The 25,432-nt window shown below is 33.9% G+C and overlaps 3 protein-coding genes across 7 annotated transcripts in view; 1 reads left to right on the top strand and 2 right to left on the bottom strand.

Annotated features, from left to right (window-relative positions):
* Window positions 1–322: 322 nt before the first annotated feature.
* LOC105325114 (uncharacterized) lies at window positions 323–3,351 on the bottom strand. Of its 2 annotated transcripts, XM_066067169.1 has the most exons (6): window positions 3,003–3,351; window positions 2,469–2,897; window positions 1,852–2,027; window positions 1,203–1,281; window positions 869–944; window positions 323–739 (listed from the first exon to the last, which is right to left on the bottom strand). In XM_066067169.1, exons 1-6 carry the CDS (start codon window positions 3,058–3,060, stop codon window positions 325–327), a joined length of 1,233 nt encoding a protein of 410 aa, XP_065923241.1. In that variant the 5' UTR covers window positions 3,061–3,351; the 3' UTR covers window positions 323–324. The 2 variants fall into 2 exon arrangements, with proteins under 2 accessions (XP_065923241.1, XP_019921423.3); XM_020065864.3 differs by having other exon boundaries at window positions 1,203–2,027; window positions 3,003–3,348.
* A 619-nt stretch (window positions 3,352–3,970) lies between these two features.
* Window positions 3,971–6,546, bottom strand: LOC105325115 (uncharacterized). 2 transcript variants are annotated; one of them, XM_011424501.4, is made up of 6 exons: window positions 5,957–6,541; window positions 5,499–5,879; window positions 5,136–5,324; window positions 4,976–5,047; window positions 4,622–4,706; window positions 3,971–4,374 (listed from the first exon to the last, which is right to left on the bottom strand). In XM_011424501.4, the coding sequence occupies exons 1-6, from the start codon at window positions 6,000–6,002 to the stop codon at window positions 4,038–4,040; spliced, it is 1,110 nt and encodes a 369-aa protein (XP_011422803.3). In that variant the 5' UTR covers window positions 6,003–6,541; the 3' UTR covers window positions 3,971–4,037. The 2 variants fall into 2 exon arrangements, with proteins under 2 accessions (XP_011422803.3, XP_065923239.1); XM_066067167.1 differs by lacking the exon at window positions 5,136–5,324 and having other exon boundaries at window positions 5,957–6,546.
* A 2,981-nt stretch (window positions 6,547–9,527) lies between these two features.
* Window positions 9,528–25,432, top strand: part of LOC105325116 (grainyhead-like protein 1 homolog) — a 31,104-nt gene continuing 15,199 nt past the window's right edge. The window contains exon 1 of one of the 3 annotated variants that reach the window (XM_066065795.1): window positions 9,528–9,667. In XM_066065795.1, the coding sequence (XP_065921867.1) occupies window positions 9,633–9,667 (35 nt within the window). In that variant the 5' untranslated portion in view covers window positions 9,528–9,632. Of the gene's footprint in view, window positions 9,668–21,631; window positions 22,044–24,539; window positions 24,883–25,432 lie in introns of those variants that run through there. The other 2 variants (XM_011424504.4, XM_066065796.1) reach the window with 2 other exon arrangements.

Raw genomic sequence — 25,432 nt, 5'->3', positions numbered from 1 at the left:
CACGGGTAAAACGAGGGAATGCACGTATTTCTCTTAACCTATTGCAACCTTTTTCATTTGAATTAGAGAAGTGTATTTTTTATTTTTCTGTAGATTATTATTGTAAGACTGCAGAAGGAAAGATATAGTTTTAGAAAAAAATATTTTTTCTGAACGTTTGTACACTGTAGATGTGACGTGCACTATATCAATGTATATTGGCCCATCAAAATTTGCAGACTTTTAGGGGGTTTAACATTTCTACATACATGTATATATGAATAAAGAAATATGAAATAGAAAAAAACTCCCAAGGACCCCCCCCCCCCCCCCCCGTTTCCCTTTTTATTCCTTATTTGTGTGTAATTGCTGCATCTTTAAGTTATTACTGAGGTTTTCAAAGTCCCAGAACTCACTACCGTCAGAATATCTATCGGGCCGTTTAAAATTTGCCGCCTCCATTGCGGGGAAAATCTCGTGGGTTGCAACGGCAACAATATTGTCATAGACGCCATCATTGTCTTCATCAAGACTGGTAGACGCGGTATTCTGCCGAGAAACAACGGGGTGCTGCTTCAAAGAGGGTCGGTAGGGTAAGCTTGGTCTGAGCTGTATATCTGGCTTTGTTCTTTCAGCCTCTATTTCGCTGAATGATTTGGTTATGACCCAGTTTTTCCTCCACGGCAGCGGTTGGCTGTAGTCTGTACTATACAGGCTGCTTTCTCCGTCACTAACCGTGACCTTGAACTTGTACACCACACTGCAATATTATTCAATATTATTTTTAAAAACTTCTTTTGACAGATAGTTGGACAACAAAATGTCACTTAAATCATGAATGTCAAAAATTATTTTCAAAAATACTGTTGGTCCATTGTTGTATGCTTACAAGATTATCGTCATCATTAAAATCAGGACAACTCCCGAGACGATCCCCGCTATCAGATATTCCTCGGTGTTCTTCTCTGTAGTATAACGTCATTGAATATCAGTGTTTCATGTGATATTTTGTCATAAATCATAGCTGATTTCTTTTTTAATAAGACGTTTTAAAAAACAACGGTTAAGGTAGGCGACACAGCATGGTACTATTGGCAAAGAACTCGGTGCTCAGTGGCATTGGTGTATTTACATGTATCTGGTTACATCTATAAAACGAGAAAAAGAGTCTTGCCGGGACGTGCAACAACAAATTTACCAATCACGATAATGTTTGGTCTCACCTGATGATGATTCACTGGTAGAAATCTCGACGGAATGACCCGGTACCGTGCTTCTGGTTACAAATGCTGTTTCTATATTCTGCAAGGTCAAGGCCAAAGGTGCTGTTATGGAAACCGTATTATGTGGAGTCGAAGACCCACCACGAGTGTAAGAAAAATAAGTGGAAATATTTGTGGATTGTATCCCTTGATCAGGAAACGTGGCTCGATCGGGGTGCTGATTAGATAATGGAATATTATTTTGGAGAGTGGATAGTTTAGGAGGTAGTGATGTGGTCAGATGATCAGTTGATAATTGTGTTGTCAATTGTGTGCTTTGACCGGGTTTTTTAGATGATAAATTTGCTGAGTTGTGGTTTGAAGGGGTAGATTTTTGAGTGAATGTTAAATATGTTTTGGATTGATGATTCAGAAGCGAATACATTGTGGACAACTGAGATGAAGGTGAATTCGTCGTTGATTGGCGATTTGAAAGAACAGATTTTGAGTATGGCTGAGAGGATATTAACTGTGAGTTGTCTGTGAAGTGATGAGATGACAGAAAAAGAATGGTAGATTTCTGAGTAAATGATGGAGCCTTCACTGACGTTTGTTTGGACAAGACAGTTAAGGGTGGCAATGTTTGACTAAGAACGGAAGTAAATCGTACGGGGTGTGTGACGTCGCTGCCAGCGTGGGATGAAGAAGAAAACCTTGGAGTGGAAACGGCGAGAGAGGCGACCTTGATCACGGATGGACGAGTTTTGTGACTGGTGCTAGTGGGGGTGATGGGCGGGCTGCGGTTAGAAACTTTCCTGGAAGATCCGGTAGTCGAAGCCGTTCTATCTGAAATGTGAGAACACCCTTAAAACTGATACACCGCCTGATTTGTGCTAAATAATAAGGTTTGGTTTTGCTGAAATATAACACGCCTTTAAACCAAACCACAAAATTAGTTTCTGACGTGCTGTTGAAATAATTAGAAAAAGGTAATTCTATTGAAAAGAAAGTGTGCAAAAAAAAAATAAAATTTAAAAAAAAATTTAAAAAAGAGGAAACTATTAAAACTGATCACATACACGTGTCTCATATTTATAGTTATCCTAAATAAGTTTCTGTACATGTAATTGTTAAATTTATCAATGTTAACTGCATGAAGGATTGTGGTTTGTTGTGATTTGATTTAGCATGTAATCATTTAATGGAGTTTAAGATTTTCACCAGCGCTACAGTTTCAAATTACAATTCAAGTAACTGTATTATATAGTTTTAAAAAAATAAACTAACCAACGTAGTGCTGTTTTCTGAGACTAATCGTCATATTTATGAAATGTGTTGTAAAAATGTCCTGTCCAAAGTTGTAGTCCCCGTGCGGAATCACAAAGCACAGGGCTGCTCCCATGAACTGCAACTCTTTTCCTATCGCAGACGTATGCAATTCGGTTTGGTTTCCGTCCCCACAAACACGAACTTCGACTTTATCATCTAATCGCTTCCTAACAATTCCCAGGCCACTGTACACAAACACATCGTGACTACTTATTGCAAGTTTCTCCAGTCGAAGACTGAAATTAACAACTTCCGGCGTTTGGAAGTTGAGGCGCCATTTACAGACCTTGCTTTGGTAATCGGTCCAAGTTGTCTCCCAAGTAACGATTTGGTAAGAACCTCTAATGACGAGACTTTTACTCTTCGGACAACCGTTAGATCCATAAGCTGTATAAAGATGAAAAAAAAATGAAAGTTGATAAATCCAAAAATAAGTCTTGTCTTTTAGTTTTAATTTGTGAAAAATTTGAAAAATCTGTTCGATTACAATACCTTTTGAAATAAAAATGAAAAATAAAAAGCTCAAACAAAGCATCACCGAACACGCCATTGTTTATCCATTATGATTCTTCTAAGCTGACAGAATAGATTATGACGTCACATCTGGTCGGTTCATATCAAGTCGGGCACCTGCGTACACACAAATAAGATATCGTGGTCAGTATAATGGAATAACGAGCATTAATCTTAAATATGGAACTTTTCATGTGTAAAAGATATAATTTTGTGAATTTTCATGTCATTTCATTAGAGCAGTGTTAAGAAACAACGTTGATCTGCGTTCGTTAGCAACCATGTTTAAAGATTCAAGTCAACCCGGTAAAGATTACACAATCAGAACAATTGAATCGCATTATGCCTTGTTCAATGAAAAACTTAACGGTTGTTTCATTGAACATGTATTTTTGGAACTGAACTTTTAAAGATATTTTGAATTATGGGAGCAATCCAATCTAAAGGTTTAAGAATACAATCAATGGTTCTGAAGAATAGAGTGCGAAAGTGCAGTAGTAAACGTTATACGAACTCAATGACATCGATGATGATGATTGCTTGCGGGGGTGGGTCTTAGATTTAAAGAGAGATCTTTATTCAAACGTTAAAATTTTGTAAACTTCTCAACTCACTAACTTAGTTTTTGCGCCAAAAAAGTTTATATCCGAGACTGAGGAAAAATCCAATAAAACTGCTAGAATCATGTCATGTCAAAATAGACTGTCCTTTGTTCTTTTATTTGAATTTTACTGATTCAATGTAGTTTATACTTCAGTTATTTATGAAAAATCTTTTTTTTATATATTTTGGTATTTTAAGTGAAGGAAGAAAGCATTTCTTTTATTTTAAATCTTGTTCCTTAATATATTATCTGATAAAACAATTCAAGATATAATATATGTAATGTGTGAAATATATCTTTGATAAAAATAAAAACCAAAATATATACATTTTAAACAGTTTTATTCTGATGATTAATATTATTGGCATTATTCATCATATGTCATGGTACGAGAGTGCCTGTGTTCAGTCTCATCTCGGATGCGTGCTCTGGAACCTCCCATCGGTTTTGGCTGAACACTTGTGAGGAAATCCTTCAGATGAGTGCCCAGTAAAGGTAGAAAACCGACCATAGTGTGTTCGGGAATTCCTTGACGTCATCGCATCAAAACAGGACTCCTGGGGCTGACCTGTGGGAGAAGGCGCGGGCGTTTCATCGGTGTTAGATTCCGAAACCTTCCGAATGTGAATGTAAGTTTCGCTCAGAAATCTACTCGGGTCGTCAAATACCCCGTCACTGGGGTTCACAATGTCAAAGGATCCGATGGAGGTTTCCACTTTGACCACGTGCCTTGTCCTGTATAACAACCTTTGATGAAGGGAAAAAAGTATTAATTAATCAAGTTCTGAATAAATTATTTATTAATTCATTCATTTAATTCTGTGTGCTTTGTTCCGTTAAACCACAATATCTTAAGTTATATCAAGTGATGTGATAATTTCTCGACCCGGACGACAACAATGTATGAGGTATCTAGTCAAATTCTTAATGCTCGTGATCTTTATCCCTGACCACCAGTAGAAGTCCAGCTGGTCAGTGAGGGAGAAGCACGCACCTGCCGATCAGGAATAACATGACGGATACCACCAGCACAGACAGAGATACGGTCACGCCCAGTGCTATGTCCATATCTCGTTTACCTGTAAGGTGAACAAAGACATGATAAGGTCAACGTCCATTAAGTCAATTCAACAACTGTTCATACTTTGTTTACAAAAAAGATTTTGTAATTGGTTTTCTTCTTCAAAATCCCCATGTGCTTATCAGACTTTCATTGAATATGTAAATAAGAATCAAAGATGAAACGTGAACATTCATTTCTTACTTGTCTTCATTTGCACAATATTGAATGTTTTTCATAAAATTGACATTTTTTATGGAAAAATGTGTAATTGTATAGTCATCTTACTGATGGGTTTTCTCTTCGTATGTAATGACAGAGGTTGCGGGGTCTTGTCCGTATTGCAACAGGACCATGTTGCTGAAAGAAACATTCATGAAGTGTATTTAAGAATTTTTATCTATTCGAGTTAAGAAAAAAATTGTAATTGTAAGAGGGTAACCCGTACCGTTTTCTGCAAGATCTGTTCTGTTGGAGGCGTTGATTAATATAAACGATGTAGTAGTACCAAAATCTGACGTCATATAAGTATTATTTACATGTTCTTTGGAGTGTAATGATGTAGTAGAAGCGAATCTCGTATTATTATACAAATTTGTAGTTTCTTGTCCAGAATTATTTGGATGAACATGAACGTCTGAAATTATAAATGATGCAAATGAATAGCGGTTGTCCGTTTGTTATTGCATTTTCACTCAACAGCACTCGTCTTCATTCATTGACAGTGCAATTTATGTTGTGGTTTTTCCAATTTTAACTCGTATGTACAATGCCAAAAACCAACTAAAGAAACAAATAACAAAACACTTACCATTAAAACACAGGGGCCGGTCTTCGCCACAAACCCCAGCCCTGTTGTCTATGACGGCCAACCTCACGAAATCCGAACTACTGGAGCAAGATCCGCGTACACTGAACGAAACCTGGCTGGTTCCGGACATCCTACATTGCTGCAACTGGTTCCGGCATTTAATTGTTCCATTTTGCGGTGAAGATGGCTCCTCGTGCGAGACAATGGTGAGGTTGCATTCTTGAGAACAAATTGCTCCAAAACAAATATCGGTCGTATTCATTATATAGATAAAAGACTTCTCGATTCCTTGTGTGTTGGACAAAAACCTCCATCCCTTTATATCGTCTGCACTGAAAACCAGTCTTTGCAAAGTTGGCGATCCAGATATAAAACATTGTACTGAAAAAAAATTACCCAATTATAATATACATTAATATTATTAACAAAATTCACAGCAAGAGATACTAATCACTTACATGGAATCATTATTATTGTAAGAATACGGCACAGTGTCATGATCATTTGATCATCGGTTCTTGTTGTTTATAGTTCTCCCCAATAACCGTGCAGGTGTAATTCTAATCAGTTGAAATTTTTCACCAAGACGAGCGCATTACACCTCAGCATTAATTGTACCGTATGGTTTCTTCTTGTTTATCTGTCTTTTTCTTCCTTTATCTGTCTTCCTTTCTTGATTTTCTCCTCTTGCTTTCTTTGTTCTTAGTTGTCGTTCAGGGCAATATAGTTTCATTTCTTTTACATGTACTACCAAAACATATTTGCTTCCGACTGTCAATATCGGTGTGCAAGATCTTATAAATGAGTTATCCTTTGCTAGATAAATGTGCTGTTATGAAAATAAGAAGTCTCAAAGGCGAGTCGGAAATAAACAATCGTGTTATTTTTACACAAAGTAACAAGCAACTTACGAGTAGATGTATTAGCGCGCGGTCTTTGAAAAAGTATATTTTTGTCTATAAATGTTACGTCAACGAACTTACAATTTATCAGAATTCGCAAATCATTACAGGCACTCTCAAAACTACATAGTATATACAAATGGAAATATATTATGACTCCGATGAACACTTTTCTAAAATAATGATATCGACAGAGCTCTATTTAATCTGTACAGAAAAATCTATATCCGTTTCGATTTATTTTCGCGCTATTTTCGCGTACATATGTACATCATGTGATGCAAATTAAGAGTAAAGAATATAGGTGCATTGAGCAAATTTTAAAAACGCGAACTAAATTATTTATAACCGTCAATTTTTGCCATAGTTATACTAATAAAAATACTGTATATACCGGAAGATACACATATTGAAAAGGAGGTAAATAATGTTAAAGTAAACAAATACTATGAAGTTTATCCTAAACAATGTTAAGCTGTGTCATTTAATTACGATTTAATACGAGGCATGTGCAGAGATGGAAACACTATCATGATCAAAACGAGACCCCCCTACAAATACAAAAATAGTTTTTAGATATAAGAATATTCATAATTTTAAATATATGATAATTATGTTAGTTCAACTGTTTAAATGTAGATACACTCCGACAGGCATGTATGCTGTGTGGGTTGTGAAAGTTATTTGAGTCAGGTGTTATCTTTAGAAACCCTCCATCATTTAACTAACAGTAGGCGGATATACGTCGCTCGTTTTGGCAATAAGGATATTAAAACTCTATATTTATGTCATTATTGAAAGTTTTCACACATTTATCTCAACTAAAGTGCGCTGAAAATTAAAATTTTTAACAATGATACAAACCCACATAAGATTTCAGATGTTTTTAAATCTCTGATAATTAGCATATTAAGAAATCAAAATATCTTTAAAGAGTCTTATCATACATCAGTTTACAACGTACTGATTTTAATTCGTTTTAAGAAAATCAAAATTTAAACTAAAATACATAATGTTTAACAAAAGAATAAAATAAACTTGTTTTAGAGATCCTGCGCTACATATGAGTAATACATTGAGTAATACATATCAACAAGATAAACAAAAATATGTAGATATATTTTGATCTTAATATATACTTCAAGGCCGTAGATAGGATTCGATTTTTTGTCTGCACTTTAAACGAAACACCAACCATTTTAACAAGACCTTGGACTTTGGGTAGTTGTGTCAAACAGCAATATGACATAGGTCTGTCTATTTCATTGCTGGCCACTCAGCCATGGCTGTTTGAAATCGACAAGATTTGTCTGGCTTTTGAGCTAAAACTACGCAATTGGTGCATATTTCACTTGATACCGCGTCAATTTTAACTTGTTTTGATGAAAGAAATAGATAGCTACGTCCAAACGAAAGTCCTAGGTCTTGATAAAATGGTTCTAACATTAAACAGACACAAAACAACTGAAAGGAAATGTCATCTTCAAATCGTCAATCTGATGTATCCTAGGTCAATCCTTTTGGGGAATTTTGTGAAATACTAATATAAAAGTCATATCGTAAAATTTTGCATTTACACTCAACACGTAAATTCATAATTTACAGTATGACATTGGTATATCCATGTACTGTCAAAGACTAATAATTATTTTAATATAAATGGTTTGAAGCAGAGCCGATTCCAGCGGTCGGTAAATAAAGTACTACCAGAGGCAGAAACGCAGAGGTAGTTACATTTTGATAAAAAATACTAATACTTACAATAAATAAATCCGTGATGCAATCAATAATTGAAACAGCCGGATCCCTAAATCTCTCAGAATTTGACTTTTTTAAAAAACAAAATCTCCTCAAATTCCTATCACTGCTTTTTTAAAAGCACTTAACCTTGAAAATAGAATCAATAAGTATTGTTATATATTTTATTCCAGATTACCTTGCGTTGCATGTACTAGATCGTAAATCGCAGATCCTTGTAAAAAAAAAAAAGATCGGCACACTAAAGACCTCCATTAATCTAACGCGCAGTTATAGGTCAATAACAGATATTGAATTCAAAACACCATGCAGTAAAAAAGATATTGGTCACATTTAACCTACTGTCTTTTCATGCATAATTCATATTAAGTGTTTTTTCCAATTTTTTCAAATCAGTTTACTTAAATATCATTTTTTGGCAAATAAACGTGTAAGGCGTATAATCAGGGCAGGGGTATAATTTACAATATTAAAATGTTGCTGGAAACTGTAATTGGTTTTTAAAGTTCAAGGATTTTTGCAAGATTCGGAAAAGGAACAAATTAACGGATCCCATTTAAATGATCCTACTGATGAAGTCCGCATGCCTAGAGATGACCCGGGTTAATTCTAGGTGAACATGTCTAAGTGATCTCCTCCAATGAACTCTTTAGAGCGAGGACTATGCACACAAAATCCATTTAGTCAACAATCTTTGTCAACATGGTATACAAATTCTATTGAGCACCATCCATCTCGTCAGTTTTTGAAAATTCTTCTTTCTAAAATCAAGCGTGATGAAGAATGCGTACAAGAGATTTGAACAACATTTTTTTTTTAATTCCAGGTCTGTGGACTGGGTTTAAATATCATATGCACTTCTACAGGCATAATAATGTTTGGCTTAGTACAACCTATTTCTAGAACGGTTCCAGTATAAAGACGTCATCTTTCAATAGGGGTTGGCCGAGCAAAGGGAGAAGTAGTCGAAACTCAAAGAACCCGAACTGATATTGAATCGGACCTTTCGGGGCCATTCATTTCTATTTGTGCGGGGTTTTTTTTACGGGTAACAATCATTGAAGCACCTCTCTATTCAATTTTTGAAGAAAGCTGCATTAATCCAAAACCCTCAACAAAAATGAGATTCGACTAGATGTTTTTTATTCAGCATTTGCGTGCACCTGTTCAAGAAAAATCGTTCTGTGGTTTAAAAATAACTTTTTCTTGATTTTTGTTTGTCTAAAATTGCACTTTATCTAATCAGAATTAATTATTTCTTTAATTGGAAATCAAAAGAGACATAACTAAGTGTGAGTCATTTCAATATGCATAAAATGCAACCTGCGTTAGTGTTTTAAATATGGTGGCTAAGCGATGGGTTCTTTTACGTAACTAAAGCAGTTTGTTTGTGTGTGGGTGTTCCCAAAAGCTGTAAGAAAAACTTGAATGCCTTCAGTATACCTCCAATGTTCAGGGGCCAGCAGTCCAAGCCATGTTCTGGGAGGACATCACCGATATTATATTAAGGTGAGAACAATTAAATACTTCTTGTGTTTTTCATAGATTTTAATATGCATGGAGTTTAAATGGGCTGCATCGTGCAGAAAATAAAATACCATGTGTGCAAGACTGTAAATAAGTGTCAAAAGCGATAGTATCGAAATGTTTTTAAATATTACGACCGATCACAAGCAGATACCTTCTCGGTTTAGGGTGGAAATTGTTGATGCAAATGCAAGAGTTCTTGTAATATTTTAGGTGTAACATGCAAATCAAATAACAAAGGGTGTATTGTACTAAGAAATCGTACGGTCTTATAACTATAGATGTTTCTCAGAAAATGCTACGAAACTATCTTCTATGCACGTAATATGATATATAGACACAGGTCTTTATTATTCCAATGATCAATATTTTATCTAGATAGCACCATTTCCTACATGCTTTATTTGTATATTTTTCAATGAAGATAATCATAAATAATTGAGTTAATGTTCCTGTATTTTATTGACAACACCTTTTCTTCATGCTGCGTTCGATTTGCATTTCATATAAAGCTTCCTTAATTGATTAACAGTACCAAATTTTTTTTTCTCAATAAAGAAATCTATCTTTCTCTAAATGTGTATTGGATTTTAAATCACCCTTGTTTATTTGCATCAATTACGAATTGCTTAATATTATAGTATTTTTAAAATTCTAAGTTTAAATCATACGAACAGTTATAAAGAAGTTATCTTCAAATAGTTCAAGCGGAGATTGCAATTGGTTGTCCAAAAATAAAACTTCTTCATCTCTCACAATTATTGATTTTCATTTCATAAATCTTTATTTGGTGTATTCTAAAGATTTTTAAACTGTTTGCTTTCATTGTTAATAAACATTTAGTAATTCCCATTGGTTTTGCGACTAAACATCGAGTCCAACACTACCATTTACCATGATGTAATAAAGGGTTTAAAATGAAAATAATACCAAAACAACCAAACCCTTTATATAACCAAAACTATAATATGACGAAAACATAACGAATGATTTTTTTAAAAGTTTCACGAATTAGTCTATTTAAAAACAAAAATATAAATACAGTTGACTATTAGTAATATATTTTGCCTTTTATGTGATAGCAGGATATCTGGGTGATATAATGATTTTAAAATATCTTTAGAAACAAGAGAGATATATTTGTCTTTATCAAATTCTAGCGAAAAGTTCTAACTGAAATATTGTTATGTCGGTAATCAACAAAAATCATGTCTACATGTATCTTCAAACACCAATTCTCCCAATTTCCTGTTTCTGTATCAGTATTAACAGAACAAGCGGTTTTTATAGCATGTACATGTAGCATTCAATTTTTCTTACAACAATCAAGGAATATATGATTCTATGTGAGCACATCCTATTCAATAGTCACATTTCTAAGTGTGTCTGTTAGTGTTTTCCAACCTTTTTAAAAATTTATGTAATGCATGAAAAAATTAATACCTTCTGTCTGTATCGCAATTAGTATGAATGACTAGTATTGAGGATAATTTGGTCTGTGGCGGTAGCAAAAAATACAAGACATAGTATATTGTATGCCAGAGACAGTATCTAATATATATATAAGAAAGTAATTCCTAAATACATGTACCTGATTTGCTTATTTTGAGAAAAATTATTCATAAATTTGAAAAAAAATTACAATCAATTGCACTGGAAATTTTTTTTATGCTATTTGAATACACAGGAAGTTGTTATCTTGTTCCAAAATATTTTTCCACATAAGATATTTTTTAATTGAAGGAGAACAAACAAAAAATCTGCTCTGATTAATGTCAAAGAATGATATTTTGTCCCCTTGATCACTTATCATTGTGGTCAGGATTTTTAATGGCAAAATAAATATCTGAAACTTAATTCTAATGTTGGTTTTGGAAAGCTGAATACAGAAAAATTGGACATTTCTCACCTGATTTGAGATTGGATGATCTTGCTTTGGTATAGTAACATATATATGTAAGTTCTTTGTAATATACACGGGTATTTATGGTTTAATTCACACAAAATAATTGTAATGAACACATGGTTATGCATATGAAATAAATGCTTGCATAATATATGATTTATATCAAAGTTGTAAACACTAGTCATATAACAATGAATTTGTCATCATTAAATGATTACTGAGTTTATATTTAATATACAAGTAAAAAGCAATTTTAAAATGATTAAAGCAGCTACGGTGGTGATTATGAAAATAAGTTTCGATGAATATAAAAATAAATAATGCCCATATATAAAAAGTGTAGGTCAAAACCAATGGCGAACCTTTTGTTCTTAATCGACGCAATAACGATACAAATTCGAGCGCAATCTGAAGTGAAACTTTAAAAAAAACAATGAAAGTAACCCTAGCAGAAACTGTCACCGAAAGATATAAATTTGCATCATGATGGGCGCTAAATAGCATAATATTATTTTCTTATTGATGTGATCTTTGGCTTGGTCCTCGCCAGGAACTAGTTCTTGAGGTGCAGTCGGTGCTTTTCCTGCTCTGCCATGCTCTACAATAGGTTGAAGGCCACGGGACGACACCCATCTTAATTAATAGGCACCTGAAAAAAAATAAGAAAATAACAATAAATCTAAAAATGTGTTCAAAATAAACACGTAAAGAAGAAAACCTCGAGATACTTATGCACCAAAGTCAGAGCATACATAACACGGGAGTTTGACACTTGACGGGAAGCTACACGAGCTGACCCGAACTTGTTTGCAAAAAGTCTGGAAGTCAAAGAGAGCGGCAACAGTTGCCAAGACTTCGCATGATAAAGTGGTTTTATTACTTTTGACCTGATACAATGATATCGCTCATAATATATTGTTTATGTAATAACTCTCAACCTACTGACAATTATTATCAAAAATTGCAAATGCACTGGTTTTTCTTTCATTTGAAGTGAGTTTTTTTTTAATTCAATGTTATTTATTGTGTTTATTTAACTTAATATATAATTGCTACAGCTTTCAAAGATTTATTTTTAATATATTCTCTTGAAGAATGTGCACGATAGCACATATACAATAAGATAGCTAGAAACGTCATAGAAAAATCTTTTTTAACAGTGTCCTTCAATTCAGTATAAACACAATACATGTAGATTTACGCAAAATGTTCCTCTTATAAACAAGTTTATCTATACCCCCTACCGGTATAATAAAAAGAGATAGTTTCATTTAAAATAGAATTACTTAATCTTGAAAAATGATAGACTTCAATTTAATCCAACGTCGTTAAAAATACATTAGTTTTTAAGGATGTCAAAATACCCTGTTCTATAGGTATATCAATAAGTATATAAGAAGCTACTGTTTGTCAGTGACCCGATGACTATCAGTCATTTCGACCCCTCCGGTTCTTAGTATGCTTCCCCTCGCTACTGGAGACCCGCCTACAGACTTCTGCCGACACAATAACATTCTTGACTCGAGTGTTAACTTTCCTCTATAATGACTCGGGTATATATATATGGATTACTACGCCCACACGGCTAGCTAAACCAACAGTTTTTTTTTTACAAATGTGTCTCTTGTGTGTGATACAGATTAGCTGAATGACAAACTCTCAGTTGCTGTCTGTTCTTCTGTGAACATTCAAGGAATCTTGAGAAAATGTTAAATTAATGAAAATCGCGATGGGTTCGAACATATGTTGATCCGGTCCATTTATTGATTTCAATACTTTAAATGTTGCATCTTTTCCAAACAATCAAATATCCACGCTTCTATATATTGATTTACTTATTAATGTGTGCATCAATAATTGGACTATTCAAGTTTTAAAACTTGTGAACAATCATTTTGAACAACATGTATTTCATATAAGATATTTCAATTCATGATAAAATTGTAAAAAGTCGCTGTTTAACAAGAATGATTAATTATGATATCATCTTAATAAATAGCATAAGGTCTAATTTCCACAAAAATAAAATATTAATCACACTTTTTTTAAAAGAGATTTTTGTTGTATCTGTTGCTTTTGAAACAGATGACTGTTCTATAATTATTTTTTTTAATTCAAAAATCGATTTGATGTGTCTTTCTGTAATTGATCATAAAGTATATTGGGGCCAAAAGAAAGTCTCAATACAAGCACTGGTCTATTGAAAAGTCTCTGTAGGATAATTACCAATAGACAATCAATCAATAGCAATTCTTGCATTTTGGCAGTACATGCAAATATGCAAAGTATCTTTTTTTCCATACAAACCGCACAGAGAAGTTTTGCTGCCTGAATTCGTTTCTACAAAAGAAAGCAAACTTCGAATATTGGGAAAATACCTTTTTCAAAATCTATTTAGTATCTTTTAAAATTTAATTGACCGAAAGTGTTTTTTTTTTAATGAACAGCGATACACTTGAATAAATATCAAGTTAATGACATGAATGAGCCTATTTTAAGTAAGCGTAAGTAAACATATTTAATAACTTTCATGACCGTGTGCCAACCATGTCGTTGTTTAGATTCTAAACACGTTACGAGTGATTATTTCGTTCAGCCATGTTTCGCCTTTTGCGGCGTCATGGGATTGTTTAAATCTAGGTCGTTGTTGGAGACATAACTGGTGTAGCAATCGGTACTTTTTTCTTAGAAATGCAGCCCTTTATCAGTCATAAGAAATAAAAATATGTACAACATTTAATGCAAAAATACTTTTAAAACTTTTTATCTAAAGGGGCTATAACTCTTCGATAAAAAGGAGCAATAAACGAAACAGAATTACTTGAAATACCTCATGCAAACACTTGAACCAATCAGACTTTTCTTTTTGTATATTTATACATGTGCATCACGTAACACTATATATATGTTTTGAGGGAAATATGGTAATTCCGTTGATAGCTAATTAACGGTGGTGCTACTGTCATGGAATGTACAAAAATTATGATACATTGCCTGTTTGACACTTGTATAATGTCAGACGCACGAATTTCAGTATTGTTTGATTTGATTTTTACTGTAATTTTAAAAGATATTTTTGTTTGAAAATCTCACAAACTAAAGTGCGAAAACATTAAAAGAAGAAAGTATTTTTATAGCACGGTCTCCGATAAAATTCAAGACATGCAATTATGCGCGATTAGTCGAGTTGTTGTGCTCGAAACAAATAGTGCATGGTGTCACCTGAAAATAAAGATCTCAAGGTGAAACCCTTCATGTTTTCCTAACCCTGCATGATTTGCAGTGTGCCGAGCATCGCATGTCTTACTCATATGTACATTATAAATAGTTCTTTTTTAAATCTTTTATCGAATCTCAATTTAAAGTAAACATCTGACAATGCAAAACTTTTCATAAATTTTCATAAATTTTGATATGCGATATCAGAGTTCTAGTTCTACATCTCTCAATTACCTATTTAGCTCTTTTTTTCAATATCGTCTGACGTTTCGTAGAAAAAAATCTAAGGATATTTCATTTTAATCGCATGATTTGATTTGAAGGAGAACTCCAGTACTAATGCATTGTCTTATATGTGGATGTAATCTTGCGTCTTATATACCGAAATAATTTCATCCTATTTAATATTTAATGCAACAGTTTGGTCGACTGAACAAGACATTAATGGACATAGATTCACCCGCCGTATCCATGTTACGTGATATGGTGAGAATATGACGACTTTGTAAATTAATGCAAATTAGCATTTTTGAATTATTTCTCTCTTTTTTTGTTGAAGTTTTTTTTGAAGATTTTCTTTCCCCCCGACCAGTTTTCTTTACATTTTTGTTGCCGGTGAAACATAATTGTGAGACTTCTGAAGAAAAAAAATCAGGATAAATCTCCCCATGCATTCTAATTATTGTATCTACTTGTGATATTTCGTCTATTGTGAACATGCATTGTAGGAAGACAGAAGTTCTCACTGTAAAAAAGCAAACAGTTAGACCCAGGTATACAAATAAAGTTCACACAATCATTTTTGTGGCAAGTTCATTTCATTCCATTTCTTATCACACAATATTGTATATATTAAACTAATTTCTTTCATTTGTTGTGATATGTGTATGTTATACAGTTTTCAAATTTGATTCACATTAAACCCTTATACATAGTATCCCTATTCATTGTAAAAACAGGATGTTGATTAGAATCTTGATTCAGTATTCAGATTCTCTGATTACTGGTTTTTTTTCTTCTGATGTATGTGTTAGAGACGGATACATGTACACTTTTAAGAAAAGAACATAATTATGTGTGCCTGGAAATTTTTATATTGTGCGAAGTGTTCATATATAACTATAAGAGTTATGTAAAATATGAACAGCAAACAAACAAAGCAAACATGACCCACGACCCCTCCCCCCAAAAATCAAGGGAGAAAAAAGCAATCTATAAGAAAGATCAATTGCATGCACAAAAAGTCTTAACCCTTCAGTCGTTCTGCGTTTTATCTTTAAAAATCAAACAAGAAAGTTCGACAGTGACTAATGATGTCGCATGAAGGTTTTTGATAAAATTTAAGATATTTAAAATCATTATGTATATCTCTTTGCTCTACAGTAAGACCTGTGAAATCCGGGGAAAACGTATCTATATACACTTTATTAATTTGTTAGATTTTTTCAGTCAGGAAATATACATGGATGATTCGGCGAACCTCTGTTTTCAGAAAGACTTAACGATACGGTTTGAGTGGTTATTAGGCGCGCTTCCTATAATCAAACAATACGCGTAGGTAAAACTAGGTATTATATACGCGGATGCGTAAATTACCTCACTAAAATTATGGTCTTTCTTATTGTTTGGTTTGAACATATTTTATATATAATAGGATCGGGCACAAGTTCTGTAAACTTAAAAACGCCCTCTCATGTGAAATGTTGACACAAAATTTACACTTTTACGAGAAAAAAAGACCCAATATCATATACTAGTATTCTTTTTTTTAATATATATATAATACATGCATCAATAAGTACTTTTACAGAAGGAAGCAGGCTTTACAGATATATATCCACACTATATACATAAGTTGTATAATTCGTACGTATTAAAAATTGCATTTAGCTCATCATATGAACAAATGTAACCTGATGATTCAGCATGGATAGATGGTTTATATTGGCTGATCAAATAGGTCAGCTAATTATCTTACTTGAAAATAGACCCCTGTTTGTTTGTACCACTGAAAATAAAGAAAGCCTTTATATGCTATATAAGTCTGCCTTGCAAGGTATGCTAACACTTTATTGAGAATGATTACACGGCGGGACTAGGAATTGAGTTTCGTGACTTCTAAAGCAAGATGTGTTGCGTGTATCGGTCTTTACTCAGAAATTGCATGCTACATGTAATTATGTAAGGATGAATTTTATGAGTAATACAAAATATGATCTCAAATACTGAATTCCATCTTGTAGGGTTAGAATGTTTCAAACTATCTATAAGTACATAAATATAATGTCCTTGAAAAAAAATCTAAATTGGTGAAGGCTTTATTTTGAAAGGGGATATTTTGATCCCTTTAAAACATTTAATTATCTAGATGAAATCTAGCATATTTTAAAACAGAGATATTTAGTTTTAAATCAAGGCCTTCTTTTACAACTTGTACTTGGGCGAACTTTTAATGTCTATCATGTTCCTCCTAAGGTTTACGTTCACGTTGTATATTAGATTAATCGTAATATTCTATACAATGTCCCTTATTTGAAAATCAAGTCAAATTGCAAAGGAAGATGGTACTGCCTGAAGACTTTATTGGCTTTTAGATAATGAACATGACATCCATTTACGGCCTCTGCGAGTGCATATGTTAATTTTGTTTTTCTCAATTTAAGGTTGTATTGTTTTCAAAGAATAAAAAAAAAAATCTTTATTCAAAAATTGTTTGAAAACCAAAATAGTGAGGCGTTCACTTGTTTGCTTTAAGTGCAAGTTTCCATTTCCAAAAAAATTAGAATTTCACACTAAAGAACTTCATAAACGCCATAACCGCGATACGTGATCGAAAATGGATCAAGATATTCCAGGTTGGAAATTTGTGAATTTGGACCGAAAACAAAGGGCATCAAGTTAGCAATAAGTGAACAAAGACCAGCATACATTGTATATAAAAAGCAACTCTGTAAGTCAGCAAGTATCCGTGTGTATATATGTCGTTCATTCTTTTCACGCCCCATCAGTATTCATGTAGATACAATATATATTTCATAAATATATTGTATAAATACAAGTTAAAATCAACAAGTTAGTGTCCTTTCCGATACATTTCATTTAATCAAATGAAATATACAACATGAAAGTAGTCATGTTGTATAATATTTTATTTGATAAAATGAGACACAAGTAAACGCAATACCGTTAGTAATTGTATAGGCCAGCAAGCAATGCGTTGTTACGTATTGAATAGGTTAATGAATAAGCCAGCAAAGGATAAAGCAACTGAGTAGTAAAGGATACATGGATCAAGTTTTTCCCTGCATTGATAGCTATCTTATTACACGTAAGATCTACGAAAGGAAGCATTTCACTGTTTAAAATCTCTCTTCTTGAATATTGATTGATTATTCATATGAAGTAAGCAAAAGACATAACTATTTTTGGTGAAGAAAGAGCGCCAAGTTTCCAAAAGCAGAAGAAATTGCTACGGACATTGCTAAATAATGCGTTGTAGGCAGTTGAAGGAATGTTTAAAATCTTCATATGCGTAGTTACTCAAATGTACGGACAGCATCAAATATCTGTTGACGAAAACTTAACATTGATTGCAAGCATATTAAGAGAAACGTGTATCTAAAAATGTTGTAATATGCAAACGTTGATCTTGACGTACAATGTATCTCTGACACAGTTAAATAACTTGCCCGGGCCGTGATGAATAGATATTTTTAACGTTTTAGACAAGAAAAGTTTAATACATGTACATTCATTTGACATGTACTTGCACATGAATAATTAGGAACTTTATGACTTAATTTCATTTCAAAATTTACAAACCTATTTTCAGAATGGGATTTTAAAAAACACGGCTACCGTATCATTTAATGGATTTAACGGTAGTGATTTTTGGTATTATGGTCATCTTCCCCGTCCGTAAAACGCTAACTGTCACCCGACATCTGGGTCGAGTTTTATTGTGTTTAGCCTTGAGATTTGGACAATTTATCAGGTATACCGGTTGACTTGAGAAACTGCGTTTATTTTGCCAATCGTTTGAAATCCCATTTTCATTTTACTGTGCTTTGTTAAGAAAATGTAGAAACAGTTGACAATACATATAGATGTGTTATTTTCTGGGGGCATGAACAAGATTAAAGGAGCGAGGGGAAATAAGGAGACTGAGAAAAACAGACAGCGGGGGACTTGAACAGGTGCGCGCTCCTATACTGCTTCCTCAGAGTCTGACAGAAAAAAAACCATCAAACGGACAAGTTATAGGCAAGGACTAGTGTAGGAATCCTGGGTGGTCAACAAACCATAATCATCGGCTCTGTCGTAAACTTTTATAATATGATATTTTGGGCTATAATCTATAAGTTAGTAATGAAAAGATCCAAATACTGTGGCTTTTAAATTTGAACACAGTCCATTGTATCTTTTTACAGTGCTCTTCATATTAAGAAGTTCATTGTAGTCTAATAGAAATTCCCGCTTTCATAATGGACAACGACGTCCAATAGCTGCTCTGACAGTACCCCTAAATCTTCTTTATAATCAAAGTGATTATGAAAGAGAGGTTAAAATGTTCTCTTTTTTTCTTTTCGTAAGAACTGTTAATTGATTAGCCTTGTTCTTTACTTATACCCTTATATGGATATCAGATCTAAGCCGCAATAATGAGCTATGATTCTTTTATACCTCCTGTGTTTCGATCTTTGAACGATCAAGAATTTCTCTTGAAGTTTAACGTTCCTTGTTTGATTGTTTTATGTGAAATAAGGAGGAGGCACAGTACATACCAATATGTCAGTCATAAAACTGATAGTTATTATTCAGGATGTATAAATGACAAAAATTTAAAAAAAAAATGATATTTGATAACTGCAAATCCCTGCTTTATATGTATTTACGTGCTATTTTCTAATACAAGCAATGTACGCAATTCTTAAGAAAAAAAACTGCGAAGTCTGTAACCAAAGGTTGTGACCTTGAAATACTTTATGTCAAGGGTTATAGATGAGCAAACCAGTCAGAAAAGGCAGCGAGGTAATTACTGGGGAGTAAGTAAACAGAGAGGGGAGGGTTCTGAGAGATCGGTTCGTGGGGCTTCGACCCACTCAGTCATACCCTCCACAGTTTGTCAGGGGACACTTCTTGCAATGTTTGCTTCCATCGCAGGAACCATTGAAATATTTAAATATAGATCGGGTTTGTTGTTCTGATTGCTCTTAACCTAAAAGTAGGTTGAGGCCGATGTCAATTTCAATCATCAACTGCTCCTGACTGAACCTGACTATTGATATTTTGTATACTGCGGTGTTCTGTTTTGTTTGCTTTGCATATGGGTGGCAAGTCTTGTGTCCTCGTTACATAAACGGTCCATTTAACAAGAAAAAAACACCTTTTCTTTCATAACTGAATTCAGATGTAAATAGTAGTTGATACTGATCAAGCTGGATAATTATGTTTTTGACTGGCGATGGCAATCGGTGTGTTAGAATTGTAACTCGTCTACATTGAGGTTCCATGTACTTTTTGTTGCAGAATAACCTCAAACTGTTTGATGAAAGCCGATTCATACTTGTGTTTAAACTGTGTTTTACCTAAGCAAACAATGTTCGTATAAGTCTTTGAAGATCAATTTCTCCTTATTCTGATAGTCCCTGTTTTTACAAGTCATTGACTGTTTATCTTACATGTACGTGTGTGTAAATGGACAACCTTACAAAATGTTCATTGCTCAAGCCATACAACCAGTCTAGTTGGTGAATAGTTTACGCACCCCTTTTACCCTTTTCCATAAAAGAGATTTTCAATCAAAAGTAAATACGCGAATAAGTTTGTAGTATTGCATTAAAAAATTCTTCTGAATTAAATATATCTAAATACAACTGATCACTTGGCTTTTTAGCTTGAAACTTCTAAAACACGTACTGTATATACATGCTTATTACCACTCCATTTCTTGAATTTTGTTGTCAATAATAGTCTTAATTTGTCTTTGTCTTGATTTGTAATATTTTTTATAATATCTTACATTGTCACAATTTTGAACGTTTTACGAAACATAATCCACGTATTTCCCCACCTGTTTCATAAAATATATGGAGCCTGGAGGGTCATAAACGGAAAGGCAAATCAATTCCTACAAAAAATGTGACTTGCGTGCTCAAACAAAATGAAGGTTAACTTTGGATATTTTGTTGAAAAGTGGCAATTAAAAACTAAACTTATTTTAATTAACACATTTTCTACAAAACACACACACACACACAAAATTAATATATTCTAATAGACTTCTAAAAGTACATGTGTTCTCAATAATTTATAAGTTAACTCTAGATTTGGGCGAGGTTATAAGCATTATGATCACGCTTATTACTCCTGTATTTTAAAAATTATATATATTAAGAAATCCTGTGCGGAATCTCTGAGTAAAAGACCATAAGAAGATTAGTCTTTGGAATGAGTCAACAATGGTTATTCAACATTGGGTGAAGGGCCACCACCCAGCGACTAAACACTCTCACTTGGGGAGTACCTATGGGGTGAATGGGCACAGCTTTAGCGGCTTCTGAAATACCCGCTCATAAAATTTAAAAAAGAAGAAGAAAGAAGTCAACATGAAAAAGTTTTAACGGTCCCCACAAAAATTGATTGATTTGTGTTTCCCCCTCTTATTTTACTGGAATTTTTGATGGCTTTTATCCCTGAACGCGACCTCACACTCTGGGTTCCTTACTACTGGGCCATTATAATAAACCATTGAACCAAAACCATTAAATTTAAACCACGGCGACGTAAGTGTATTCAACAATTTCTTCACAATACATTGAATAAACGACAGAAGAATTGTAAAGCGGCCATAGACACTGAAGAACATTTCTCATAACGAAAGACTTTGTCCAAACATCTTCTTGTTAGCTCAGAAATCTTTCTACAATGAATATTTTTCCTGCCCGTTAAAGGCTTCTGGCAGTTGTGCTTAGCATGCGCGATCCGTTTTGTTCATGAATTCTAACGTTCGTACCAAAGCGATCATTCTTGTACACATGAATGGGCAATTCACAGAAGCGCATTAACAACGCTGACTTGATCGACGTCGTTGTATTGGGACTAGTTTCAATATAGTGTGTTTAAAACTGGCGAAACTCGAAACTTGAAAGACAAGTTTGTCAGGATTTTGGAATATAGAATGAGCCGCGATTCTAGTTCGGGCCAGGACACACTGAACAATAATCACTCGAGGTAGGTACTCACTTCTCACTATAATCCGAGAGTTGATACTGGAAACCTCAGTCTTGTTATTTAATATAGCATGTAGAATGATCAGGTGCGCATATAAATTGTTTGTAAAGTTTTACATTGCTGGAAATAGTGAAGGTTTTATTTTTTTTTTTATTTCTGATGTGATATACGAAATGTATTGCTCACAGGAGAATTAAAGTTTACTACATTGATGAAAAATCGATGTTGTTTTGACAACGCGATGGCGTTCATTGTTACAAAATATAATGTCCTTCGTTTTGTGCATCTTTTTATTTTGCATGTCTGAAATTAAATACCGGAATTTTTTAAAAAAAGAAATGCGTTGCTCAAACTGCCAAGGTCTAGGTCTGTACTTAAATACTATGTTAATACCGTAATTAAGTCAGCATGAATAATTAAACCAATCTAGATCTGTTCGTTTAACTGAATGACAACATTCGTAATGGGCATGATATGGTTATAAGTAACAAGTTAACACGCTAACAGTGTTGGGGTCCAAGAGTGGACGCCATGGAAACAATAAATAATTGAAAAAATAGTGTATAGGACGATATAATTTTCGATTGATGGCCATTATCGATTTCGGTTACAGAATTTTTTTGCCCGTTAGGAATGGTGACAGAACCAATCGATGAAAACAATTCTAATTTATAGCGAGGATATTCGGTCTGCATACCTGGTTTTGTAACACCTTGAAAAATTGTTTTCCCACCATTGTCAAACACGTCGGGGATCTTTCTCAATAGACGAAATAATTGACACAAATTCAGTCAAGCAAGGGGGCTTCACGCCAGCTTAATCAGTCCCCATATGTCTATTCCAATGTATTGTGTTTAAAAACAAAGACTATACAATTGAAAACTGACTGAATTGGTCTTTCTTTTATATGTACAATGTTAGTTAGTTAGACTATTCGCCCACGGAGTCGCATGTTGGACTATCTATCACAGAAAACAAACGCCATAACCTTTCATATGTGTGCATAAATTGTCTGTATATTTCAACTACAAAAACTGAAATAAATCACAGGTGTCATAAATTATGTAGCTACCGTAATTATAAATTCTTCACGCTTGCAAAAATGAAGTCATGGTGTTGTTTATTTCAATATATAAGGCTTGTATACACCATTGCAGGAAAATGCCTTTACTAGTACATGTATTTTACTGCATCAGAAGTTTTTTTTAAATTGAGTAGTTTTAATGCTGTATTAAACCTCTCTCTCTCTCTCTCTCTCTCTCTCTCTCTCTCTCTCTCTCTCTCCAAGCACCATTTTTCTGTCGTTCAAAATTCTTTAATCCAACATGTTCTGAATGCTCCATGAAAATTAGACTCTGCAAACATTAGCGTTTTGACGCTTTTACAGAGAAAGTCTGCACATATTTACCTAACTCTTGGGTGTGATGTTCAAATTAAATATTCCGATGGCGGTCCGGGGCCTTACCCTGTCGAAGAACTTCCCCTCCAAATATAGTCTTGTTGACACCGTGTAAATACATTTTAGCACATACAGGGGCCGATTCTTGGACCATTCAATGGTTCTGGCTTTGAAGGGCACCCTAGTGGAAAAAACATAATGTCTGATAAAATTTTTGGTGTTAGTGTCATTATTTTAGTTGCTAACTAAATGAAATAAGTGCATTTCATCTTAAATTGAATCTATATCCCCGAATAAATCATAGCCATGGCTGCTCATCCATGGGGATTTGGTCGTGATTTCAAAGCGTCTTCTCTTTACCATATCAAAACATGATTGCGTGAACCATAAAGGTTTTCTACCAATTTTCTTTAGTATTTATCTTACTGCACAGATACTCAGGTTTGTGACCCTTTTCTTGTTCACACAACATACATGTATAGTTTACCAAAATAATTACACCTTACCGGGCAAATTATACACTAAGCTTTGGACTAAAATTTCTCTCCCCTCACGAGAGCCAGATCTGTTTCTTGTCAATGGTAGAAGTGATATAAGCGAATTATTTCTGTCCTCCATCATTTAAGTTGGGAAACCAAAATTCCATATTTCAGTGATGAAGAATTCGATTCTCGAATTAATTATTCTGATGAAAAGAGAAACCTGCATATAAATCGGTTTTTTTTATTGTGTCCATAAAATTGCAATCTCAAAGTATTGGTCTGAAAATGAATTCATGCGAAAAATTTTAACTTTTTGATTTGACATGAAAAATTTGAATTTGAATACGAGTTCTCACATAAAAGCGGTGCTGCAAAGACTACAAATCAGTTTAACTGAAATTTCACTTTTCCTGTTTAAATGAACAGTTGTTCCGGCCCAATGCACATGGTCCTTTATATTATTGATTGCAATTCATGCATATACACTAACTAAAACTTTAATATGCTACCATATATTGGAAAGTGTAGGGACTCGATGAAGCGAGTTAATAGTGAGAGTTCGCCACGACACTTGATTAGAAAGATGGTCATCGGGATTTATTAGTATTGATAAAGTTGTCCTGTAGAACTGTGCTGTTCAAACGCTCCGCGGTGCGTTCCGTTCGGCCCCGGGGCTTCACCATCTCATTAACTCTTACATTGGTAATTGGAAACTTTTCTATAAAATTAAGTGTTTATTCAATACGATAGAAATCAAATGTGTGTTTGTTTTTACTGGATCGCCCGCAATTCGGTTCCAAGACATAAGGGGCCTTTCTGAGGATGTTTACCCAACAAAGCTGCCAAATTATAGTTCAAACGGAACATGAGCCTTTGGAGGGCTAAACCTCCCTTTTTATAGTGAGGACTATTTGATTTTTTGGTGAATTTTGGAAGGCATCGGTAGCATGTCTTGTGGGTAAGTAGCCCAATATTTTACATCGCCCTCATTGTCCAGGTGATACATTTCTTGTTAATTTGATAGCTTGACTGTCCCATAAATAGGTCTTCTACCTCTACCCAAGACTCCTTTATCGTCAGAAGCTGGCTTTAAACTTAAAAATGTATTTTATTTTGTATATCTCTGCTACAACTTTGCATTTAAAAACCCATCATTCGGTAATTTCATTTCTCTGTAGAGGACACGAATACTTAGTTTAGTGTCTATGCAAAGAAAAATAAATTGCATACGTCGAAGTCATTTATCAATTAGCTGTGTCAACTATTTAATTAAAACTAAGATCGGACGCGCGCTAAATTGTACAATTTTTCAGACCGACCTCACTTTTTGATTTAACAGCAGTGTCAGTATGAAATATACAAGTCCTACAATGTCTTCAAATTTTACTTCAAAAACAAACTGTATTCATGTACAAGCTGTGCATTCGTACCACTGTTAGAATTTTCTCAGTTAGGTGACATAGTTTTAAATAACTTTTTCATTCGTGTTTTATTTTTTTTTAAAGAGA

Source organism: Magallana gigas, chromosome 7 (genome assembly GCF_963853765.1).
Source record: "Magallana gigas chromosome 7, xbMagGiga1.1, whole genome shotgun sequence".
NCBI classification, from domain to species: domain Eukaryota; kingdom Metazoa; phylum Mollusca; class Bivalvia; order Ostreida; family Ostreidae; genus Magallana; species Magallana gigas.
The sequence above is the reverse complement of the archived record's forward strand: the minus strand, read 5'-3'. Positions and strand labels throughout refer to the sequence as shown.